Source organism: Epinephelus lanceolatus, chromosome 6 (assembly GCF_041903045.1).
Source record: "Epinephelus lanceolatus isolate andai-2023 chromosome 6, ASM4190304v1, whole genome shotgun sequence".
Classification (NCBI taxonomy): domain Eukaryota; kingdom Metazoa; phylum Chordata; class Actinopteri; order Perciformes; family Serranidae; genus Epinephelus; species Epinephelus lanceolatus.
In genome coordinates, this window is record NC_135739.1 from 8,331,781 (window position 1) to 8,356,203 (window position 24,423).

At 40.0% G+C, this 24,423-nt stretch overlaps 1 protein-coding gene across 1 annotated transcript in view; it reads right to left on the minus strand.

Annotated features, from left to right (window-relative positions):
• Positions 1–6,189: 6,189 nt before the first annotated feature.
• Positions 6,190–24,423, minus strand: part of tprg1 (tumor protein p63 regulated 1) — a 32,770-nt gene continuing 14,536 nt past the window's right edge. Inside the window, exons 5-6 of the mRNA XM_033620652.2 lie at positions 11,249–11,402; positions 6,190–8,633 (exon numbers count right to left, since the gene is read on the minus strand). Coding sequence (XP_033476543.2) covers positions 8,439–8,633; positions 11,249–11,402 — 349 coding nt within the window. The 3' untranslated portion in view covers positions 6,190–8,438. The remainder of the gene's footprint in view (positions 8,634–11,248; positions 11,403–24,423) is intronic.

The window sequence follows — 24,423 nt, forward strand, 5'->3', positions numbered from 1 at the left end:
CGCTGAGCAAATTCAAATTGTGCTCTCGCGAGAACTATGGATTTCCAGCGTAGTTTTGCACTGTACTATTTAAGTATTTGCTGTTTTCTGTGAGAGGCTGTAAATTTCTTTACATGAATTTGTACATTAATACATGATGTTCTTATTTCTTTTTGCAGACCAAAATAAAATCTAATTCTACTAGTTTTACTATTCAAACATAGTGGCCTCTCTAGAAAAACAAGCACACGTCTCTGTCACCACATTCTTTATGATGCCCTTAAATTCACTGATGGATATAAGCGTTTCTAATTTTAGATCTTTTTGAAGATTGTTCCATGTTCAAGGTGGAGAATAGATCTGTTAAAGCAGGTAACTACCAGAACTGACACACAGAAGGGTGCAGAGGCAGGCTGAAAGTTTGCCCAGTATTGCCAAATACCAAATATACCAGTGCTGTTGTCTGCGAGTGGTCAGTGATGTCCAACCCATTGAATCACCTTGTGCTAACTTTGTTTAGTAGTGCAATAGCCATGGGTACACAAGTATTTCTATTTCTATATGTTTCATTCTGCACCTAGGGCCCGCAAACAGGCTGGAGTAAAGAAGCTGGATTTTGCTTTGTATGTGATGGGAACAGTCCTGAAGAACAGAGTTGGCCTCACAAAGCTTACTAACCGGTTTGAAAATTTGGCTTAAAGAACTTTTGTTTTTCAGAAAAAGGTTACCAAACCATGAGACAAGGGAAGAAGGATGGATTCAGTAAAAAACGATTAAAAAGGGTCATTATGGTTTGGTAGAAAGAAAATAGTTCCCACATAAAACTGCTCACAACAAGGCCTGTGGATTATTTTGTGTAAGCGACATTTCTAGGGCCGATATCTCCAACACTTTGCAACTCACACCAAACAATCTAGACTGATAAACAGCTCTACAGGTAAGAGGATATGGATTTTTGATTTGGGGTGAAATGTCCCTTTAATACTGTTTTAACACTCATGATGCTTATTGTGTTTCCAGAATGAGAGTTAAAATCCACCAGAGAGAGAAAAACTTCTAAGGTTTTGTTTTACAGAGTTCAGACTGGCTGAGCACTCACTGTCAGAGGTGTGTGTCAGAGGTGTGTCAGTCCATAGCCGCAAACTGCCAGTTGATCAGTCTGATGTTCTACTGGTGGAAAATAATTGAAGTGAAGCACAAGCCGTATTATCTAGCCGCAGGCGCTAACTTACCTTTCAAGAAAGGAATGCAATCATTAGCTTTGGAAGTCATTTATCATGTGAGTCCATGTGCCCCTCTTTGACAAAGCAGTGATATACACACTCTCTGCTCTGTGTAGTGAGTGCAGAGCAAAATGTAATGAAAAGGAATTTAATAACACAGATTCATAATCAAATGTAACACACCCTCACAAAACAGCTGTTTGATTTATAAGCTTTAGGCGAATGTGTCGAACTAATTAAAATACTAGTTGACTAAAGTCAGTTTTATTCTTTTTTAACCACCAAACGGTAACAAGAGTTATCTCAGGACAGTTTCATATAAAGTGACCCAACAATTCCCCTATGGCCAGGACCTCGATCATAATCAGGCTGTAGGTGTAGATACAGAGCTTTACTGTAGTTTTAATTAATTATAATTCTACTGTTAGTTGACAGTCCACATTGTAGAACTGTCATTAGTATTTATAATTTATTAAGACATCTCACTCCCATATTTTCCACTACACTGTAAAACCTCATGCTGCTATGTCATCAGATCAAATTATATTTTATCATTAACTAAAGCGGAACTAATAATCATATAATATATATATAATAATGTGAAAGGGGTTAATTGTAGTGATGAACCCACAGAGAATTATCACCTGACTGCAGCTCCCCTCAGATCTATGGAGCATTTTAGCATCTTTCAGCTCGCTGTTTTTGTTACAGAGTTGTATAATTGTCTAGAGTTGGTTCGTGTTCTCATGGCAGCATTTACAAGAGGACCAGATCAAATGCCTTGTGTGAGAAAGCTGCTCTTGATTGGTCAGAATTTCCATGTGGGAAAAATCCAGGAAGTAAAGCAAACGTTCAAGAAGAGTACACTTGCAAGATAAATATGACACTTTCTAATGTCACAATGGAGGGACAACTACGCAGGTTGATTTTAGTGCTGCTCATCGTGGACTATATTGCTGTCATTGTTCATTTTAGTCGAACCATACAGTTTGAAAACGAGGCGCGGCTCCAACTAGAAAACAATGTTTTGATGCACTGGATGTGCTGAATGTGCATATTAAGGCAGTACAGGAGGAGGTGCACATTAATAATCCTCCAGGACTGTAACATGCTCATGTTTAACCCAAACAATGTGTCATGTGACTGCAGTTGGTTCACATCCAGGTCAGAACACCTTCTCACCACAAACGAAACGCACCAGAGTTTGTTTGTAACCGGACTGAGACCACCTCTACCAGAACTGCACTTAGGGGGCGAACAAACTTGAGTTCAGTTGAAACGACCCAAACAGGGCAGGTGTGAAAGCACCCTTAGTTCAATTCTCAGCGCTGTTTCCAGCAGGCAGCTCCAAATTATTAGGCCTACACGATATCTGGCTGGTGAACACAGTGGAGCATTTAGTTGCTAAAGGGACAGATATTTTTCTCAGAAGTTGGTGGAGACCAAAAACAGAGCTAAAAGCAGAGTGAACATTGGACTTACATTTGTCTGGTGACAAGGAACATGACTCCAAATTAAAGCTGGGGTAGGCAGAAACCTGGAAAAGGCAAAAAACAGACAAACACAAAAAAGGGCAGAATTTGAAATACACCCTCTCTGTCCTAAGCCCCTCCCACCTGCAACAACATGCATGTGCACGTTTCATACAGCAACCCAGTGTTTCCCATACATCGATTTATTTAGTACTATTCTCCCTATTCTCAAACTAGGAGAATCAGACTAGTAAGCCTTCAAGACTATACATGTTTAGATTTTAATTTGCTGTAAATGGACACACAGGTTACTCGCCAGTGGTCTCATTTACGTGTTATTTTAAAAAGAATCTGTTACTTACTTACTAAACACAGGTGTCACCAAATCATCCTGGACTGAACTCAATTTAACATTCATGTGTTTAATTTGCAGTGGTAGCACTGTCGCCTCACACAAGAAGGTTCCTCATTTGAACTCAGAGTCGGGGAGCTCTTCTGTGTGGAGTCTGCATGTTCTCTCCGTGTCTGTGTTGGTTTCCTCCGGGTACTCCAGCTTCCTCCCACAGTCCAAAGACATGCAGGTTAATTGGTGACTCTAAATTGTCCGTAGGTGTGAATGTGAGTGTGAATGGTTGTTTGTCTCTGTGTCAGCCCTGTGATAGTCTGGAGACCTGCTGTGAAAATTGAACCACATATTTTTACTTTTATATCCTTCTCAAGTTTATACTTCTTACTCCTACTTTCTATCAATCATTATGCTTGACATCAGAGCGACTGTAATGAATCACAATTCGCCCCGGTGGATGAATAAAGTAGTCTGATTCTAAAGTACAGTGAATTTAATGTTTTTATTACAACAAATTAGGAATTCTTTAAACAACCTTACACCTAATTGATGCACCAGGAAACATGTATTTCAGATTAAATAGCTTAAAATGTGTCAGTGTAAGTTTTGTGGTTAAATATTTTGTAATCAACAAAAAAAATCCAAACATCTATGTCCTTACATCAAACCTGTGATCGTCACTGCAAATCTGTCAATCATGTAATTAGTTATGTATACAAAACTGCTGTGTCTGTATCCGAGTACAGACTGTACATACAATAGTGAGGCAATTCTGGTAAAATACCTCGAGGGCTGAACTTAATGATCTTTAATGCACAGAAAAAGAGCATCTGAGGACAGAAATGGATCATACACAACAACACACCCATGCCCCCCGCCGTCTCCCGCACGCACACCGAGCCGTACTCATTCTATATCCTGACATTTAGAGCAAGTCGCATCACATCTAGACGTCAGCCGAGTGAAGAGATGCTCTTAACTGTTAAAGGTCGGCAGAAAACAAGAGAAAAATGGAGATTCAAGCTTCATTAGAGTTCAATTCAAACATGACAGAACATGTGAACTCATCATCTGAACAGCAAACAACGTAATCACAAACATTACATCTCAGGGAGTCTGTTATTATTTCAGTTTGTGATACACTCGTCTTTCATTGTATTGCTGCTGCTCGGTGTTTTTGGTAACTGCTTTACCTGCAGCTACAGTATATACTATAATGATTACAGGTACAAATGCAGCCCATGGAAACCAAAGAAAATAAACACACTTAGTTGGATATTCTTCAACTAATGTCACCGCTTTGAGTCATGAGGTGACCTGAATGTAAAACTGAACTTCTCTTGAGGGCCTATGCTACATAACTTTATGAACGCTCATTTATCCGGCAGTTAATCCTGTTTTCTGAACATCTTTTACAACTTTGAAGAGCAGAAATATGGATGAGGTGCTTCGCTCCAGGCCAGAGCAGTGCTTGATCCAGGATTAAAAACACATCCTCACTCTGGGAGGAAACATGTTAACCCCTTCAGACCCTAGGGTTATGATACATGATACTAAAGGTGCTGAACTTAACCATATTCTTTACCGTGTGGAATAACAGCTATCCTCCTGGGACGCTCGCTACTTAACCTTGTTTCCTGAAGAGAAAACCTTAGAAGAGTCTAAATACTGAGGCTTAGTCCGTCTGCATTCACTTGTATTTGTCACTCATTAGTGAACACAACTGTATTTTTACCAGTGAACACTTTCAAAGCTTTAAGGCTATAATCCTTAACGTTTTTGTGAAAATTAAATCCTGTTCTTGATAATGTTTATGGTCGGCATTCTCTCAGCAATAACCATTTAATGGAATTACCTCCCTAAATTTAGTAGCTTTTATTATTAATGTTGGGTCCGCCATTTCAGATTGCCTACCAATGAATGAGACATTCAAAGGAAACAATGCAGCATACAGTTCAGCTTGACTGTCATGTAATTTTGTGCCATTAGTGGTGTGTCCATGAACATATTTTTATGTGCATTTTGCAAAATCACATTAGAAAAGCTCTAAGGAAATGGCAAAATCTGAAAAGTTTTTATTGTGCAAAAAAAGTTTTTACGCTCCCCTGAGGTGGTTTCTGCCTTTGGCGAAAAAAAGTTGATGCAATAAATGGGATATGGACACATCTTTGCCAAATACGTTCTGATGTTGCGAACAGTTAACTCACTAATTTGTCTTCATCTACGGACAGCATGAAACATGACCAAGACTAGCAGACTTGAAAAAACAATTAAAACTTGCCCATTTTAAAAACATTCCTGAAGACAGTTTTTCCATTTTCCTCTTGTAGGTTAGTAGATAACCACGGGGACTTGTTTTGCTTCTGGTAAGCAACCTTTACTTCTACTACTACTCTCTTTACAGCCATTTGTAAAGTGTAGTCTATATTGCTAACTTCTGATGAAGCTAAACTTTGCAGAGCCTAGTTTATTCTCTCCAAACCAGTTAAAGGGATAGTGCACCCAAAAATGAAAATTCAGCCATTACCTACTCACCCATATGCCAAGGGAGGCTCAGGTGAAGTTTTAGAGTCCTCACATCACTTGCGGAGATTGCAGGGGAGAGGGGGTAGCAACACAACGCCACCTAATGGAGGCTTACGGTGCCCCAGATTCAAGCATCCAAAAACACATAACTGAAACCACGTGAACCACCTGAAGCCTCGACATAAAAAGTTGTTTGGAAAACAACACAGAGAGGCAGTTAGAGCTACAGGCTACAATGAGGCTAAAAACAGAGTTCAAATGATGTTTTTTCCAAACAACTTTTTATGTCGGGGCTTCAGGACACTTGGATCACTGCGGATGAGCAGTATGGAGATATTTTGTCATTTCAATTATGTGTTTTTGGACGTTTAATCTGGGGCGCCGTAAGCCTCCACTTAGGTGGAGTTGCGTTGCTACCCACTCTCCTCTCGGATCTCCCGAAGTGTTGTGAGGACTCTAAAACTTCACCTGAGTCTCCCTCGGCATATGGGTGAGTAGATAATTGCTGAATTTTCATTTTTGGGTTCACCATCCCTTTAATTACGCACCTAATTCGCATGTCTTTTTTGCATCATTTCAAAAGTTTGCTTATGATTCGCTCAACAGTTTAATAAAAAAGGCAGCTCATGATATCAATCTCAGTGTTTGTTTCATTCTTTATGTTTTATTTTTTGGGAATATTTTTCACCTTCATTTGAGATTTGACAGCGAAGAGGTAGACAGGAAACGAGGCGGAGAGAAAAGGTACGACAGGCAACAAAGGTGGTCGGACAGAACGGAACTGGACACACTGTGATTATGTGGCATGCACAGTAACCTCTCGACTACCAAGGGGCTCCTTCACTTGTCGATAAAAGCCTTTTAGACATAACAAAGAGAGCTTCCTAAGAACTATAACATGACGGTACATAATTATTTATTTGCTGAATCCTTTTTCATTGCACTTAGTAGCATTTACTTCTTAGCAGTAAACCAACTTTTCCATTTTCAAGCATATTCATAAGTGCTGTATCATAGGCAACTGGACTTGCTAGAGTTTCTTGAAGATGTTTCACCTCTCATCCAAGAGGATTCTTCAGTTGTAACGGACTGGTGCGGAGTCACAGGCTCTAAACTCAGTGGGTGTGAACCCTCACAGGCATCTCCAAGTATACAAATGTTTTCTAAATTTCAAGATCTTTTCAAAATGTTGGTGTTTCCACTTATGTTTAATAAAAAGAGTTCATCAAAAATGCACCTATGAAGGTTAGCGCTGACCATGATCGTTTCATCAAAAATGCATCTGCAAAAATCTTTTTTTTTTTTAACAATGGGCCAATTTTTAAATATTGCAAAGAGTAATGGAACAATCAGGAGCAGCCACAGTGAGCTGTTACAGCCCAGACACACCAAACTGACTTCAGAGGCTGCATCTCCTGATATCACCTGTGTCTCTGCCTAGAAAGTTGCACATGAACACATCGTAAAGCCTACAGACAACGGCAAACCAGCACGTACGTTCTGCACTTGTGTGAGAGAAGGTAACTCTCCACACCAGCAGATGGTAGTCTGTAATCTTAATTAGAAAAGGTAAACTGGAAGACCGTCTTGATGCTAGTTAGGCAGTTAGCACATTAACAACACAATCCAATGTAGAAAGAAAAGATATTAATCTTGCAACAGTAACAGTTACACAAACCATCAGGAAACGTTTCTGCTAAAAAGCTCACTGGCTCCCTCTTGACTTTGGTTGTTTGTTTACTTTCCTCACTTCTGTTTCTCTTCGTGTTGGGCTAAGCTGAACTGCCGGTTGAGTGATTTCACTCACTGATGGGCTACTCTGTTGCCAACACTGATTAAACATGCTGAAATGGCCCAAAAAAAAGCAGACAGGAGGCGACAAGGGCATTTGTGCAGGACACACCGCACCGACTAGGGCGACAGACGCTCACCGACAGCCCAACTCTGACTGATGTTCGACTGTCAGCTTGGTGTTTCAGGGCCTTTAGATGAAAAGCTGCAAGCGACAGGCGGTCAAACACATGTTTGCTGTAGTATTAAACCGCCCATTCTGTTACAAACAGTAACAGTAAAAACTTTAAATCAATGATATTATTACTCATTAGCTGCAGACACAACTGTCACGGTCACTAATAGGTTTATCTTTTAGCAAACATGCATTCTTATTTAGCATGAAAAAAGGTCAGGGTACGATTATTCACTATTAAAATGCGCCAAAGAAAAACACTGCAGAGAAATCTGCATGAAAAAAAAAAAAAATCTGCTTCTTTTGTACCAACACAAAGGAAAAGAGAAAAAAATATGTAAGCCTACATTTTCTTGTCTGTGATATGCTCACAAGACAAACAGGTGATGCCAAACAAGGCAGAGCGACACATGGTAAACACACAAATCAAGGGGAAATTCCAGCACTGTATGCACTGTAAAAATACACTGCAAATAATAAAACTAAACTGACAAATGTGCCCCCATGCTCCGGTGAATCTCTAAGGGGCTGAATGGCATGGGAATGAGCTTTTAACAGAGACACCGGGGGAGGAAGAAAGGAGTCCCATTGCGAAAGAGTTGAATTACCATATCACTGAGGAGCAAATACAAAGCTCCTTGAGAGCAGCGGGGGATCCGTCATCCAGTGAAGAGCGGTGTTGAAATGCGGATATTTCTGAGTACTCATACACCACACACTGGTAATAAGCAATGGGGGAGATCACAGGGTTGTTTAAACCTCACACAGAACATCCTGAGATTCCAGGCTTCTCTGTGACAAAAGCAAACCTGAATATGGAAAAATCTTCGGTCAGACCTTGTAGAATTTGAATGAGCTCTCTGTAAACAAACTTAAAAACATGGAAACAATTTCGACGATAAAACTATCATACAAATGCAGAAGAGTTAGTAGCCGAAGTTTCCTCGAGCCATGCAGTATCCCAGTTTGTTCTGGTTCCCAATGAAAGACATGATGCCTACGTAAGTCTCGATGAGGATGTTCTGATTCAGGACCAGGACACCGTTGGCCTTGCCAGGAAACGGCTTTATAGTGTGGGCTCTCTGCGCTGCATCCTTGAGCTGTTCACGAAACTTCTGGATCTGTGGACAAAAGAGTGGGCGGGATCAGAAATACAGAACGAAAATACACCTTAGTCACAGTGTGTATGTCCGGTCACAGTATTGTACTTTAGAGGGATTCAATCTTTTTTTTGTCACATACCAGATAAGTGACAGTGTCAAGCATAATTTTCATTAGATCATTAAAGTCCCCCTCCAGGGGGAACCAGGGAGATACTAAGTTCCAAGTCGGCCTACAGAAAAAGGTCATCCCTGGAGCACTGTACACCGATCAGCCAAAACATTAAAACCACTGGCAGGTGAAGTGAATAACATCGATCATTTCATTACAATGCAATGTTCTGCAGGGAAGCCTTTGGTCCTGGCATTCACGTGGATGCCTCTTTACGCACTCCACCCACCTAAACATTGTTATAGACCAAGTACCCCCACTAATTGCAACAGTACTCCTCAATGGCAGTGCCCCTCCAGCAGAAAAAACAGCATGCCCAATGGATGTTCGATCGGATTGGGATCTGGGGAATTTGGAGGCCAGGTTGATTCCTTGAGATCTTTGTCACGCCCCCCAGGGCCATTTGTGGTGTGGCATGGTGCACTGTCCTGCTTGGGGGGAGGTATTGGTCTGTAATGGTGTTTGGGTGGGTGGTGCGTGTCAAGTGGCACCTGCATGAATGGCACTTCCCTAAAATCTGAGATTCAATCCTACACCAAGCAGCTAAATCAGGTACGTCACTAAAATAAAAGCTGATAGCTGTCTGATATGCAAATTCCAACAATAAACCTGAAACCTCGAGCACAGAGCGGACTTATTACAGTGATATAAAAATCTCAGCGAGACAGAAGACATCTTCCTAAAAAAACTTTCATTAGACCTCTGGTATATGATCTGCAAAATCTACCAGCCACTCAAAACATTACCATTGTTTTTTGGCTGGTGAGTAAAGAAAATCTCAATTAAACACAATTAAAAAAGCATAAATAAATGCTGAAATTAATATGCAAATAGATAAATACATAAATAAATAATTAATGGCATAAATTAAGAAATAATGCAGGGATTAAAACCTCCTACCTCATAAACATTGGGCCAGAAATACAGAAATATATAAATGTGGTTGTACAAAAATGTAGAAATCAAATTAACAAATGTATTTATGTCTTGTTTAATTATTAACTTTAACTATTAATTTATTTATGCAATTATCTATTTATTTTCCATATTTTTATTCATCCATATATTGGTGCATTTATTTATTTTTGTATTTATTTCGGCATGTATTTATTTATTTATTTACATATGTATTTATTTACAAATGTATTCCCATATTCATTTAAATAACTTTATTGATACTGATTACACAATATTTTACTTATTGGTTAATAGAGTATTACAGAGTGTGTACTACTATCTGTAAAGTCATGTTACTAAGATTCTTAATCAACACTGTAGTTTACAAATCACAGCTTAAAAGGAAATAATCAGAGGTCGGGGTCAAATCTCGATGACCTGCCTGCAGTAATCACCAAACTACAGTCTACAGTCAGGATCTCTCACATTTCACACACATGATGTGTCACATCATAATTAAGATTACACTGCATTCTTAGGGAATGTTCTTCCAGCTGTTTGAGTCTGTCAGGCTCTGCTGCCAGTCAACATGTGTGTGCACTCACTGAAATGTGTATAATTCCACCTTCTCTCTTACTCTGCACAGCAAGTATGACGCGTTTGTAACACTGTTGAAATTTCATTCCATAGTACAGGATTGCTCCACTCATTTCTCCTCCTCATGCTGAGTTGTCTGCTGTAATTGCTCAAAAAACATTGATGTTGAAATCTCTCTATCAGTTTTGCAAGCACGTCATACTTCTGTGTTGAGACACACATGGCAATTTTTTTAGTAGTACAAACCTAAAACTAAACATTAGTCATCTGAGTGCTGGTTTTATATATTGAGACTTTATATCTGATACCTGTCAATCGGAGGATTTCATTGGGTTTCAAAACTAAACTGACAGAGTACACATGAACAATATCTGATGGCTAATTCCAGTAAGTCACCTCTGAGTGATGACTCATTCGACCACACGATGAATCTCACCACACTGTTGTGTTTTGTTAAGTGATAATAGTTAAGTGTCTCGATGACTCTTAGAGTACACACCTCCACCTGGATTAGTCACAAAACAAATGATAATATGAAATAAACCGACATTCTGACAAATTAGAAGTCACTTCGCCCTCATCACTAACTTCTGGTGATACAGAGTCGCGCAGCTGTTCCATAGTTTCAGATTTATGTGCTGAGTTGTTTTGAGATATGTGACTCTCAAACTTGTGCCAACTTTGACTGGAAATGGTCCCAATGAAAGCTGCTGATAGTGATTTTCCTGAGAAACCAGGATATTGTTCCAGGAAAGAAATGCTGCTGCTGTTGTTGTCTTTTTTCTCTATGTATTTCTTTCAATGCCACAAGCAACACAAATTAAATTTCAAAACATCAGCAATTAAATCCACAGCTATCTGCATGGCTCGGCACTGCTGGTGTTCCATGAGATGTATTTGTGTGAGTGTGATTTGGGCGAACTGAGCCTTTAAACAAGGCCAAACTGGCCTAACTGATTGATCAACTTACGTCGCAGAGAGCAGCGTATGTCTCATTGATGTTCCTCACAGGGTGGTGTGTGAAGGTGATGAAGGGGTAGTCGACGGTGAAGGGGTTCCACCTGGAGGTGAAGGAGGGCTCTCTCAGCCGGTCCCAGAAGAGTCGCACCCCCTCCCCCTCTCTCCTGAACACACAAAGACACAGAGGAACACAAAGTGTGTCTCTCAGTGACACGTTTGACTCAAACATGTGACAAAACTTCAGGTTCCACAGTTCGTGTTGTCACCAGATCAATACCACCACTCACTGCTTTCTATAAACAAGTTCTTGTTTTGTTTTCCAGTGAGAATTTTGCATAAAACACTGAATATAAATTATTTCTTTGCCTCAGGCCACATCCAGAATAGCTTCAACTTACAGGCTGTCATTTGTAAGTGACAATTATGAGGCACAGAATTGTTTTTGCCTATAGCTTTTATCCCAGGTATCAAGTAGGAAAATTAATGCTAACGGAGCTTAAAACTAAACTGCAGTAACTGCACCCTGGCTCTGTAGTTACTGCCTTTTGGCTTTGTGTTGCTAGTGGGGCTGCAGTAAGAGCACACTGATGGTTCACAAGAGGACTGTGCAACTTTCGCGGCCGCTAAGCCTGCACAAAACAGAAATCCAGTAACCCTCAAATCACCAAAGAGTGGAAAGCACCCCGAACTGTGCTGCCAAGCAATGCGACCTCAGTGCTACAGTGCTATTAGCACATATTTAAATTAGATATTGTGCAGACATTTGGTACAAAATTGGCCCCTTTCTATGTAAATGAGCCTCACTGGCATTGTCGTGCCAGGTCTGCTTGAGAGCGGATATTTCAGTTTTCTTTTTCTCTCAGTCAAATCCCTTGCCTGAAGTTTTGAGGAATGCCTCTGCACTTCATCTTTCAGGACCTGTAGCTTGCACTCTGAAAATTTTAGTTCTCTTCTTCTTTCATCAGTTGTTCTGCCGATGGGGTTCTTGGCACTAAGGAAACATTTATACTTTGCCATGTGGATAACTGCAATTAGGTGCAAAATTGGGCAAAACTACAAAACTTTATGGGCCTGTTTGTGCTGTAATATCATTTGTGCAATATTTTTTGTCAATTGGACTTTGAAACAGGGTAGACAGTAGATGCAAGTGATGCACAATTCTTGGTGCAATCACCGACCACAATCCATTCTTTCTGAATTTGTTTTCAATTTGTTTTGTTTTAGTAATCTGATGACCAGAAATCTGAAAGCAAGAGGGCTAGTAAATATACAAGCTAGCTAGATTGTTACAGCTAGCCTGATCTAAGAACACATTCATGCTGGCGCTATTTGGTCCTCTTTGAACGAACCCTGGTCCGCTTTCATGGATAGTTCGGTTTATTTGGAGTGGTGTGAACACTCATTCGAACTCTGGTGCCAACCAAACAAGCAAACCCTGGTCCGCATGAAAACTGGTGGTCCAGGTTCACTTGCAAATGAACCCTGGTGTGGTTGGCTTACAGTGGGTAATGCAAACGAACTATCCAGCGAGCTAAAGAGAGGAAGTGACATAGAACGTATTGCATTTTGGTGTTTGGTGCTTTTGTGGTGACCAAACGGCTGAAGGGGATGGACTGCCGTTTTTGGTCCTGGCCAATCGATGAGCTGGATTTTTTTCTTCCTCGTGCTTTTTTTCTTCCTGGTCAGTGGTCGTTTCGGGCAATACCGCCCCCAACCAAGCAGCTGTTGTAACTGCGTGACGCTGTCCAGGAGGTTTGGTCCACTTTAAAAAGTGCAGTGTGAAAGTGAACCGAACCAAATGAAGGTGTGAAATTTTTCAGCATTCCCCACCCAATCAAATCGAGTCCCCTGGGCTATCCTGGTGTGAATGCGCCCTAAAGCTAAACTTGGCTACTTTTTTTTCTCCAGGTGTAACTGTATTCTGTAATATAAAAATATATATTTTCAATACATATTTTCAAAAACTTAAATTTTGGTGTTTGAGTTTGTTACCACATAACTAAATGAGACAGTAGCTACATGGATTCACGATGGGAGGACAAAAGACCAGCAAACTAGACCTGCTAAAAAGGTAACTAGCTCAGTAGAGTAACAGTAATTGTCATCTCGAAGTTTGACTCTGATGGAAATTACACTTCTGTAATTTGGTGTGGTTAAAACCCCTTTAAAAAATATTCAAATGTATTAAACTCTGAATTTATTTATAAGTGTAAATGGACAGGAGAGCCACAGAAATACATGTAAACCTTCAGTTAACTAGAAGAGCACTAGGAGAGCAAACATATCAGCCAAGGCAAAATGTCATAATGTTCATGAAACTGGAAACATAATTTACGTATCTGTATTCTCCACAATGTAATGGGTTCTTCTCTTGGCCCATGCTGTACCTCTATAATGTTGTTACACTACTGGAACTTATAACTTTGACACAATACCTTGAAAATATTGATATTCAATACCTTTTTCAATAGAATGGGGAAAATTTGACATTTATGGCATAAAATTTAAAATTATTATTAAACAATAAATACAACAAGGCTGTAACACAACAACACTGACTTTTCTTGGTTAGAGGCAGAGAACAGCAGTATGACTTCAGTAAAAATAATAGCGAGAAAGAAACTGTAGCAAGTAGCAGTGTCTATATTCAATATTGATATGCGCTGATAAATCAATATTATTGACAGCTGTACAACTTTGTATTAAGGATGCATGATAATATCGGCACATCATCAGTACCGGCTGATATTTGCTTTAAAATGAACTTCAAATGAAGAATCAGGCAACATGCTTTTTCTTATTTTGCTCAAAGAATGAATATCACATACATTGAAAAGTGTTGTATTTCATGTCTCCATCTGCTGGTGGGCCGTCACGCTAAGTATACCTAAACATAATATGATATGAAGAGATTTGATAATCACTAAAATTCGGTGGGGGAAAAAGTCGATACATGGCTATTAGTAGGTGTATCGGTCACGAGTTGTTGCATATCGGATATCGGCAAAAAATCCACTATCATACATCCCTATTGTGTATGACATTTGGGGGCAAACAAACTATTTTGCAGTGTGCCAGCCAGCCTGAAAACCAAACCCCTTTTTAACAGTAATTGGGTGCACATAAAAAATGTATAGCTACGTACCTTCTGATATGAAACTGCCCCACCTTTCATGGACCATATTTTTGCTTTTTGAGTCTGAGTAAACTATATTCAACTATATTTTTGCTTTAACATTAGTTCACATTATCTCCCCTAAAGGGGGATGACCAGACCTGTTGGTTCCATGGTAACAATGTATGAATAAAGAAAAAAAATGGCACCAATCTGTCCTCGGGGCAAATACTTAATGTGAGGGCAGTCTTGTGTTTACCAGCCTTAGAGGTAATCTACAGTGTGTTCATCGTATTAAAGTAAATACTGTAGTTATTAATGAAAAAGCCCCGGGGTCGTATCTCTCCTCAGCCTAATGAAACCTCAGAGAACTAAGAGCAAACAGACCTCTGAACACTCACAGATCCCACCTTTGAAATAATGTTAGCGTTGATGTACATGTTGTGAAGATCCTTACAATACTGTCCATCAAATGTGATCTAGGGCTCTCACAGCTCTAAGACTGTAATAACTGCAGGGAATACAGTATCTGTGTCACTGTTCAAAAAGCTATGGGGTCACAGAGAGTTCAAAACACCTCTGTATTTCTTTTTAGGTCACTGTTATCTTGCTGCTGAAAATTCAAATAACAAAATGTAGACAACAGAACTGTGACGGTATAAGAAAGACACCTTGGATATATACACAACCACACCAATAATGATTTTGTGAACCATTTAAAACATTCTTATTGTATAAATGCCACTCTCCTCTATTCACTGCACCTGAACATAAAAATACCATTTTTAAAGGCTGTGCTGATACTGCCATTGTGATAGTCTGGGTCTATCCAAATAAGACAATATATATGAATTTAATGGGTGGCTGACCTTAAAAAAACCTCTATCTCATGCTCAAAGTTTTCTGTGCCTACACAGAGTTTCAGCAACTTTAATCATATTTCTACATCCTGAGGTTTTTGCAGCGTACATACAAATAGAACTAAAACAATAAGTTGATTTATTTATTGGCCAATCAACAACTAGAAGTTGCTCTGCATATCACCACAACTTCTTGTAGCAGAGGTCTGTACAACTCACTTGTTTCTAATTCCTCACCTCCAGATTTTTTTCATTTTCAAACTTGTAGTCTTCAGCTCTAACTAGGGTTGGGTGATTGTGTCCATTGGCTGTTGTTTTCTTTTTTGGTGAGGGGTCAATTAAGCTAATTTGACGGTCTGCCTCATCGAGAATTCCACTTGGTAAATAATACAATAACCCGTACAGCGCAATTCAGTGTGTGTGCCAACAGGAACTGGTAGTCGGAGTTGGTCCACATTACTTAAGATGGCAGTTCATGTTTCTGAAGCGGCTCTTCGCTCTCTAGTTTGGTGTTTGTTTGTGTGTATGCTGTATTTGCTTGTTCTCTCTTTTGTGTGGATTGGATGGTTGAATGTAGAGAGAGTGTGGTTGTTAACTGTCAGTACCTTACAACAGTAGCACTCCTAATTGTGTTGTGTTTTTTAATGATACTACAATGACGATAAAAGGCTGATTCTGAATCTTTCGCCGACACCACACGTTTGCAGAGACAGCAAATTGCCTCATTTTGGTTCTTAAACTTGCCGGTTGCATCCAGTTTAAAACCAAAATAATCCCAAATACTGAAGGTGATTTTGTATTCTTTTTTTTGCAATGAGCCCTTCAGTGATTACATTCACTGAGTTTGCAGAGTGAGGACTCCCCTACTCCCTGCACGTGCCGCACACACACCTGCAGGAATATATTGGCAATTGCCGGTTGTTGGGCTGACTATGGCTGGTTGGAAAATGTTAACATTACTTGACCCTAGCTCCAACTGATACCAACTCAACTGACATCACTTGAGGATATTTATCATACTCCACACAGCTTCCTTTGACCTACGCGGTAGTACTCCCCAACATATGTAAACGTTGACATGTAGAATTATTGGAGTATTGGATCAGTCACAATGGGCTCTGGGAAATGGTAATTTATTCAATTGGGCCAGATTTTAAAACCAGCAAATGTAGATGGGCCAGATATTTTCAGCAGCCTATTCAAAACTTTTTTTAAGCCTTTGGTAATAACAGATATTAAACGAATGAAAATTAAATTAGTAGAAAAAATAGGGTTATTGTTTATTTTTGAAAAAATAAAGTGACAGACAGACAAACAGAATAAAAAAGTGTTTAGGAAAATACACAGGACGTATTTCTTGTGACTATTCAACCACAGCCCACATGTTTTGGAGCTGCTAAGCATGGTTTGAACTGCGTCACATGAGAAAATACTATTTTGTTATGATTGGTGTTGTCACAATACTGATCCGTACATCCTGTGCGACTGGTACTGTGCATGTGTAACTCAACAGAGATGGGAAGGAAGCGCCATGGTTCACTCCTTAACTATCCTACTTTAAAAAACTATATGTAGTTTAAATATCAGCTTTATGTGTGTTGGGCCGCCAACTAAACAGGCCTGGTACAGACCAAAAGATTAATTTATTAACAAAGAAAATAACTGTCAGATTACTTGGCAATTTATAGAAATAATACAAGGTTGCAGCACTACATGTGTATATGCAAAACGAGGATTTTGTTTGAAACAATATTCATTCACTGAGACAAGCTTTTGGTTAGGGATCTTCTCAAAGTGTCCTCACAAGTCTGTACACTAATGCTCCAGTAAGACGCTTACTAGACTCACAACAATATTTGGATCAACACGATTAAAGACTCTGGCCTAACAGGTCTTTGTGAATTCATAACTTGTTTGACAGAGCAGGTAAACAACTCAAAACGGTAGCTAGAAAAACCTGCAGTGACTGGTTTGACTCCTCAGCACAGTCACTGCACAACAACACAAAGGATACAGTTACAGTAGTTTAATTATCCAACAAGTGTCAGGAAAACACGAGTGATATCTGTGCAGTTGACGCATTTTCAGTGCTTGTCAGAACAAAAGTAACACACTGAATTCTGACTGTGCATCAGGCTTTTACATCAAGGGATCTTATTTGTCCATATTTGATGTGGTCTCTGATTTCCTTTCCGATGACAGCATGGCGTTTTCTGCCCACACATCGCCCTAATACAAACACTGATTCAACATTATGGATGTCAATAAGGATTTCATCATTTCCTGTAGCACTTTGCAGTGTTGAAACATTTGTACCGCATGTTAAGCAAGTAATTTGCAGCTGCGTATTCTTTAGACTGAAAATAAAATATTTAGTTGGTCAAACCCACAAATGTGCCTTTGTAACCTCTGCACTTGGTGTGGATGTACAAACAATTGGATTTATTTAGGGCTTAATACTGTGTGTAGACGCTGTTGACAGCTATCAAGATGCAACTTGCAAACAATTTAACACTTAATTGTGCAAACAGTGTTCATACAGTGTGGTTTGTGACGGCAATCAAACAGCCTGTTTTGGTGTTTTGTGATTCTGTCAACAGCTGTAACTGTCTGTGGAATAAAAAATGCAACTATGCAAATTCTTATCTATAATGTACCTGCTGGTTTGCAAAAAAAAGTAAGAACACAAATAAATAAATCAGCAGACAGGCAATTTCCCAACAGTGTTCTGATTTCCTCAATGATCTGTCACACTGATGTGCACATTTTACCACATACTTTGTACAAGAACACTTCCTGCCAACAGAATTAAACACCTGAGGCTAAACAATAGTGGTGTGGCTGTTGATATGTCATGGTCCCAGGGAGTGGCTGCATCATAATGCAATCATCTCGCCATGTTTACACAAGTACTTTCCAAATGACAATGCTGCTGCTGAACATTTTGTGCCTCCTCCAGAGAAAAGCTTCTGCAGGGAGAAAAGGGGGAGGAAAGAAAGAAAAAAAAACTTGGTACAAAAGCAAAGCCTGGGCTAAAAGACTGATTATATTTCAGCAAAAAAGAGTGAGGATGGTGGGGTTACGTTTGTACACATTGCCCTTTGTAAGAGCATTCAGCTATTGCTTGAGTATAAATGGGGATATAAAAAAGCTTTGGCAAATTCCACAGGTAAGCTATCACTGGGAGAAGGACCAGCCCAAACAGGCAGAGCAGGGCTGGGCTTTTCAGCCAGAGGCCTTGGAAGTCTTCACTGTGTTTATGTGGCAGAGCTGGGGTTTGGACTTTCACTGCGCCTCGCTTCATTACAGTCATGAAAATACAGAAATGGTGAAAGCAGGCTACACCTTCGCTTTGGACTGGGCGATACGGCCTACACATAATGCTGCAATATTTTAAAAGTTTATCCTGATACATGATATATCTTGATTCTATGATATCTCCCCTAAATGACTGCAAAACACTAAAACTCTAAACTACTAAATATACTAGTGTTACTAGAACCAACTGCTGAGAATATATCTTTGACCGGTCATGCATGACGGTCTATGTGTTAATTCTGCTGCACGTCAGTTTACTGCACTTTAAATCACCCATGTGCAGAGGGAGCTAGCTAGCAACACAGCTCATTTGGCGAATACCGCTATTAACACCATCTCGACCCAACAGCATTGCTGTGGAAACATTGTGCCCACTCTCCCACCCACAATCCCCCTTCAGCATTGTTAGCATTGTTAGCTATGTTAGCTACGTTAGCTAAAAAGGTTTTGCGACACTAAATGAAGTCACTTACTCACTGGGGCTACCTGGGGAGAGGTCAGAGGGTTTTGGCAGCAACACTGTCCCACCACTGGAACAGTGTTTCCAGCGGTAACTGTGAATGAGCAGCACAGTTACTTGGCTCCAACCTGACCCGTGTGTTGCACAGTGCAGGGCAGCTGAGGCTAAAGTTCGCTAACCAGCGGAGACTGGATTGTGGGCAATGGGCACTACGTTTCTGCATGTTAACTCAACTGAAAATAAAATAAAAGGCAAGACATTTGCAACACAAAATATTGAAATTTCACCACCTATAAATGGACAGTGTTTTGAAATGCAGCACTCAGTTAGTCAATGGAGCTAAAGACTCCTACGGAGGAAAGGCCCCCTTCACATCATCTTACTTTTTTTTTTTCTTAAAATTAAGCGGTTAGTTAACTGAAAAGCAAAACTAACCAAAGCTGACATTAAGTTAAATTAAGTACTGTTGTATTAAAGTTAAATACAAAAACTGTGATAATGAAACACAACAAAGCGAAACCACTGGAGCTATTATTCTAAAGAAGCTAGTGCATCTCAGGCAGAAAGTGTTGACGTTTTTGCTGTGAACTTGAAGCTTCTGCTCAATAGTTTGATGTTAGCAGTTAGTGCAAAATTAAAACATTATGGCAGCACCTTTAAATGTAAGGATTTATTCACTGTGTGTGGAGAACAAACAGCTCTTCACTTCATATATCAACAATATTTGCAAGTCGTAATGGTGCTCCATGGTCGCAAAATGGCACTAAATAGTCGCTGTCTGGAGCCCCGCAGATACAAATACATACGCTTAGGAAACAGTGGTCTAGATAGGTGGAGGTGTGCGTGGTGTTTCAAGTTTCAGATTCAGATTCAGATTCAGAATACTTTATTAGTCCCAAAAGGGCAATTCATTTCTACAGTCGACCTGTCCATTGTGAGTATTTTTTAGATTTTTGTATCTGTAGGAAGGAGTAAGCGAACTGAAAGGCCAAAGCAGGTCCAATGCTGCGTGGCTCAAAAAAAATTACGTGACTCATTTTTACATTTATACTCAGTGTTTGCATTATAGTCATTTACAACATCCCACATGGAACAAGCCGTGACACATCTCGTATAATCGATAAATCGCCCAACCCTCACTCCTGCTGTGTCATTCATAAATTTCTGAAGAAGACAAGTTTTTTGTCAAAACAAATAAGCAAAACCTGCCTGATGCACAACTTAAGAAAGAGGCTAAACTGAGGAAATCCACCTTCTGCTGATCTTCCCAGTGGAGTTCTACTGAATCCACAGTGTTTATACAAAACGCACACATGCATAAAAGAAACACTGCATTCTGAGCTTTAGGGCAAGTAACAAAAAATTCCTCCCTGGGCTTTCAAGCGCTTGGGACTCATAAGTCAACACACAAGATAAATATCAAGCCCAGCTCCAGTTGTCGTGGCAAGTGTCCCACATTGTCTCAGAGCGAACAAACAAATCTGGTCCGATTGCTCAATAGAGCCTGCAGGTTTGTCAGCCATCCATACATGTATCCATCCAACAAGGTTTCATTCAACATGTGAAAGGACTACAGAGAGAGAGAAAAGGGTGGAGTGATGACTAGAAAAACACAAAGATTTGAGCTTACTTGTAAAAACACAGTTTTGCTATAATATTCAAGCCTTGAAAAAGGCATTTGCATTATTCATGATGAAGCTGCTCACGCAACCTCCAAAGCCTGAAACATACAGCCATGTTACTGTGGATGTCATGATGCAAAAGCTGCGATATCATAGCTGCAGGCTGTTGGCAAAGATATTTCCACCTTGAAAAGGCTGCAGAGTCCACAAGCTGAAAACTGCTCCCAAGGTGTATGAATTTTGAGCAGCACGCCCAAAACATTACACGCCTACTGGTGAAAATTCAAGGCTGTGTTTAATTTTTTGCAGCCCTATTAAAGAAAGTGCAGCTGAGGTTACAATTACTGGGAATCGGTTGTTGAAGGAAGCAGCCAGCATGAAATTTAATCTTCAGTGGTGATGAATACGCAACCATAATGTCAAACAAGTGTTGCAACTTTTTCTTTTAGGATATTAAAGTAACAAACTCAAAGCTCCTTATCTATTAGCACATGTTGTGCAATACCAGTCTCAAGTATTAAAATGCTCAGGAGGCCTTATGAGTCGTTGCAATGCTCCAAGTATTTCGGGTTTGTTGTTTATTTGAATCATTATTCGTGCAGTAGCACAGTAGTAGTGGACTGGTAGTAAATTAAAAACATACAAATAAATTGAAAGTTGCATTCCTTGTAGAACTAGAGAAATAAATAGACCGAAATTATGAGGGAGGTGTATCAAGACAAGGGACTCTAAAGACTTGGTATTTCACCCATGGGCGGTGCCTTACGTCCTGCATCACAAAGAGCGTTGGGTGTGTTCTCGTCAGCTCGCATTGGGACGTCTCGTCACTGTTGGGCTTAGCTAGCAAAAACGTAACCTACCAAGGTTTTTTTTTTTTTTAACCTAATCTTTGCCTTAAGCCCAAGATTAAACCTACAGGAGACCTAATGCTGAACTGTAAAGGCTCATTGATGCTCCCTTTACATACGAAAATAGATAGGTCCATTTCAAACATTGTAAACGTCACTAATCTCACATATCCATGCGTCCTTTCTGACAACATAGGTACAGCCAATAGATGGCACTGGAGGGCAGAGTCAAAAGTTTTAGAGAACAAACAAGACAACTGTGGAGGAGGTCGTAACGGGGTACCTTTTAACGGAGGCAATGTCATAGACAGCAGTAGCCTATGAGGCGATTACATAGATCTCAACATGTGGACAGAGAGCCATTTTCTAAATGTATTCATTGTCTCCTGTCTGTCATATCTCACTTGAACTACGCAACACTGCACTGAGATCTCCAGTGGTACTGCTCTGTTTTATCAGTATCTGTAAGCTTTCAAAAAACATACACAAATATGGACGAAATGAAAGCACAGTGTGGACAGAAGGCATCATATAAAATTTGAACATGCACTTGCGCGCTGAGATAGTCATGGAGCTCACCAAAGCGTGCGCAGCTGCGTTCTACAAAACCACGCCCATCCAGGTAAAAATACCAAGTTTCTAAGGAGTTCTAAACTGGTGCTGTGTCTCAAATCGCGCACTTCTGTCCTTGCACTTAATATTTTGAGTGCAGAAGTGTGTTCACACTGAGAAGTATGGAAAAATGCAGTGCACTATGAGTTCCCAGATGGTGCACTCAAAACAGTCAGTAAGTTGAGTGTGGAACTATGGACACTTCTCGCCCTCAATGGACACCTTCTTGGCTACGGAACGGAACGGGGGGGGGGGGGGCACTTTTCAAACTGGAAATGGCGGCTGAGGACTGTGCGACTGTGAACGTTGCTGCATTGTACAAATACATGTGTTTTTTGCACTAAGCACCACTATACTGTTGTCGGGTATAAGCCAGCAGTATGTTTATTAGGTTAATTTAGCAGTCTGTAATGATTTGGTACCACGAATGATAATGCGAATGCTAATGCTAGTTTGCGAACTAGCTAATTTGCGGTTGTCATTTCCGGTGAATGCACAACAGCCGTGTTTGGTTTGAGACAACAATACCCTGTCGAAATTTGCGCACTACGCCAATGAGTACGTAGTGCACATAGTACACTACATGAAAGTGTACTGACGGAAGTATGTGATTTGAGACACAGCATAAGTTAATGGACGACACTCTAAAAGGGGCATTCTGCTGCTTTTACAGATGAAGTTCAGGTTAATTATCACCTGTGAAAACAGATGTATATAGTCTTCTGACGTCCAAAAAAAAATCCCAAGTGATGTCACAGTAATGTCATCAGGGTTAACTCAGCTTGAACATTTAGGAGGCAGGGAGTCTAATGAAAACATAATTTAGTTGCATAATAAGAAATGTAGGATCCAGTGCTTTTGGAGTTCAATGCGTACTAGAAAAAAAAGGCAATTTTTTGATAATTCTTTTTAAATTCTGTCCCATGTGAGTCCATAAACTTTGGGAAAGTGCAACTTCTCTTTTAACTTCTCTTCTCTAACTTCTCTTTAAGCCAACAAGCTCAGGGTGCATTTCTTCTATACTTAATCGTAGCAAAGTGCTAGTTGCGCTGCTCTATTCTGCACTATCAGGAGCTTATTCAACAGTTTTTATGCAGCAGATCACTTAGCAGTACTTGGGATGAGACAGTACCACAGTTTGTATATTTTCTAAATACTCCTCTTCCCATTTTTGCAACTTATTTATGTGACTACCCCATAAACGCCCATGACAGGTGGACCCATGATAAGTTTAGCCCCACTGACTTCAGTCCTTACCCAAATACTGTTTGCATAGTTGGAGTTCAGGGGTGGAAACGGGAGTTAGTCCTCACTTAAAGAAAACTGGTGGTGTGTGTGTGTGTGTACATCCTTATTTCTTGCTGAGGGAAGACAATTATTCCTTCACATTTTAAGCACAGCCTTTAACTCTCATGCTTCACATCACATTAGTTGTGGCTCTGACTATATTATCATCTGATGAGCTACATTATGTTGATGATATCTTAAAGAGCTGCTATGTACTGACTGCCCTCTGCTGTCCAGAAGTGTAAGCTGCTCTGGTTTGTATAGGTGTGGTCGGAGAGACAGCAGAATAAGATGATGATTGTAAACCTGGTCCAATGCAAAGAGCGGCTCAAACTACAGATTACACCTTATTGATGTGTATATTAAAACCACTGTAAAAATAAATAATAAACCCACTTGTGTCAGCCTAACAACTGACAATGTGAGGAAGAAATTGTAGTTAATAAAAGTAGTTGAAGGTAGGGGCTAAATAAGGCATCATTCCCTCTGAAGCCTTATTGAGGAAAAAAAAAAATGTCTGATCAGATGAGAAACAGAGGAGTGCAGAGCTGGGATTATTTCCAACCTTCATAAATATATATATTTCCTACAACAGTTACTGAAGCAACCTCTAGTGGGGGTTCTTTAAACCTCCACACCCAACTCTTTCAGACAGGAATAAAAAAAAAATAGATGATGTGCTGGGTAATTAGTTTGTCTAGACAGTTTGGAAAGAAGGCACTTAAAACACATCTTTCCCCACAGATGCAGAATATACAGTGCTTTTTCGTCGCACCTGGAGAATGTGCGATGAAAACAAAATCATCAGGACTAAAAATACTGACACTCCCCGAACACTTTCTATTGGCATCATCAAGGTTTTTTGGGAGGCTGACGGAGCACAGATGAGGGTACTGACGCCAAATAACACGCTCCGCAGAGGGAGCTTTGATATTCTTTGTTGTGAAGCTGCTGGTCTGGGAACACAGGGGTCAAACGTTCATGAAAGTGTTTGCAGTTTCAGTTCAGTAAGTTGAGTTCTATTAATATCATAAGGACGTCTAGTTGTAATGGTTGGACCAAT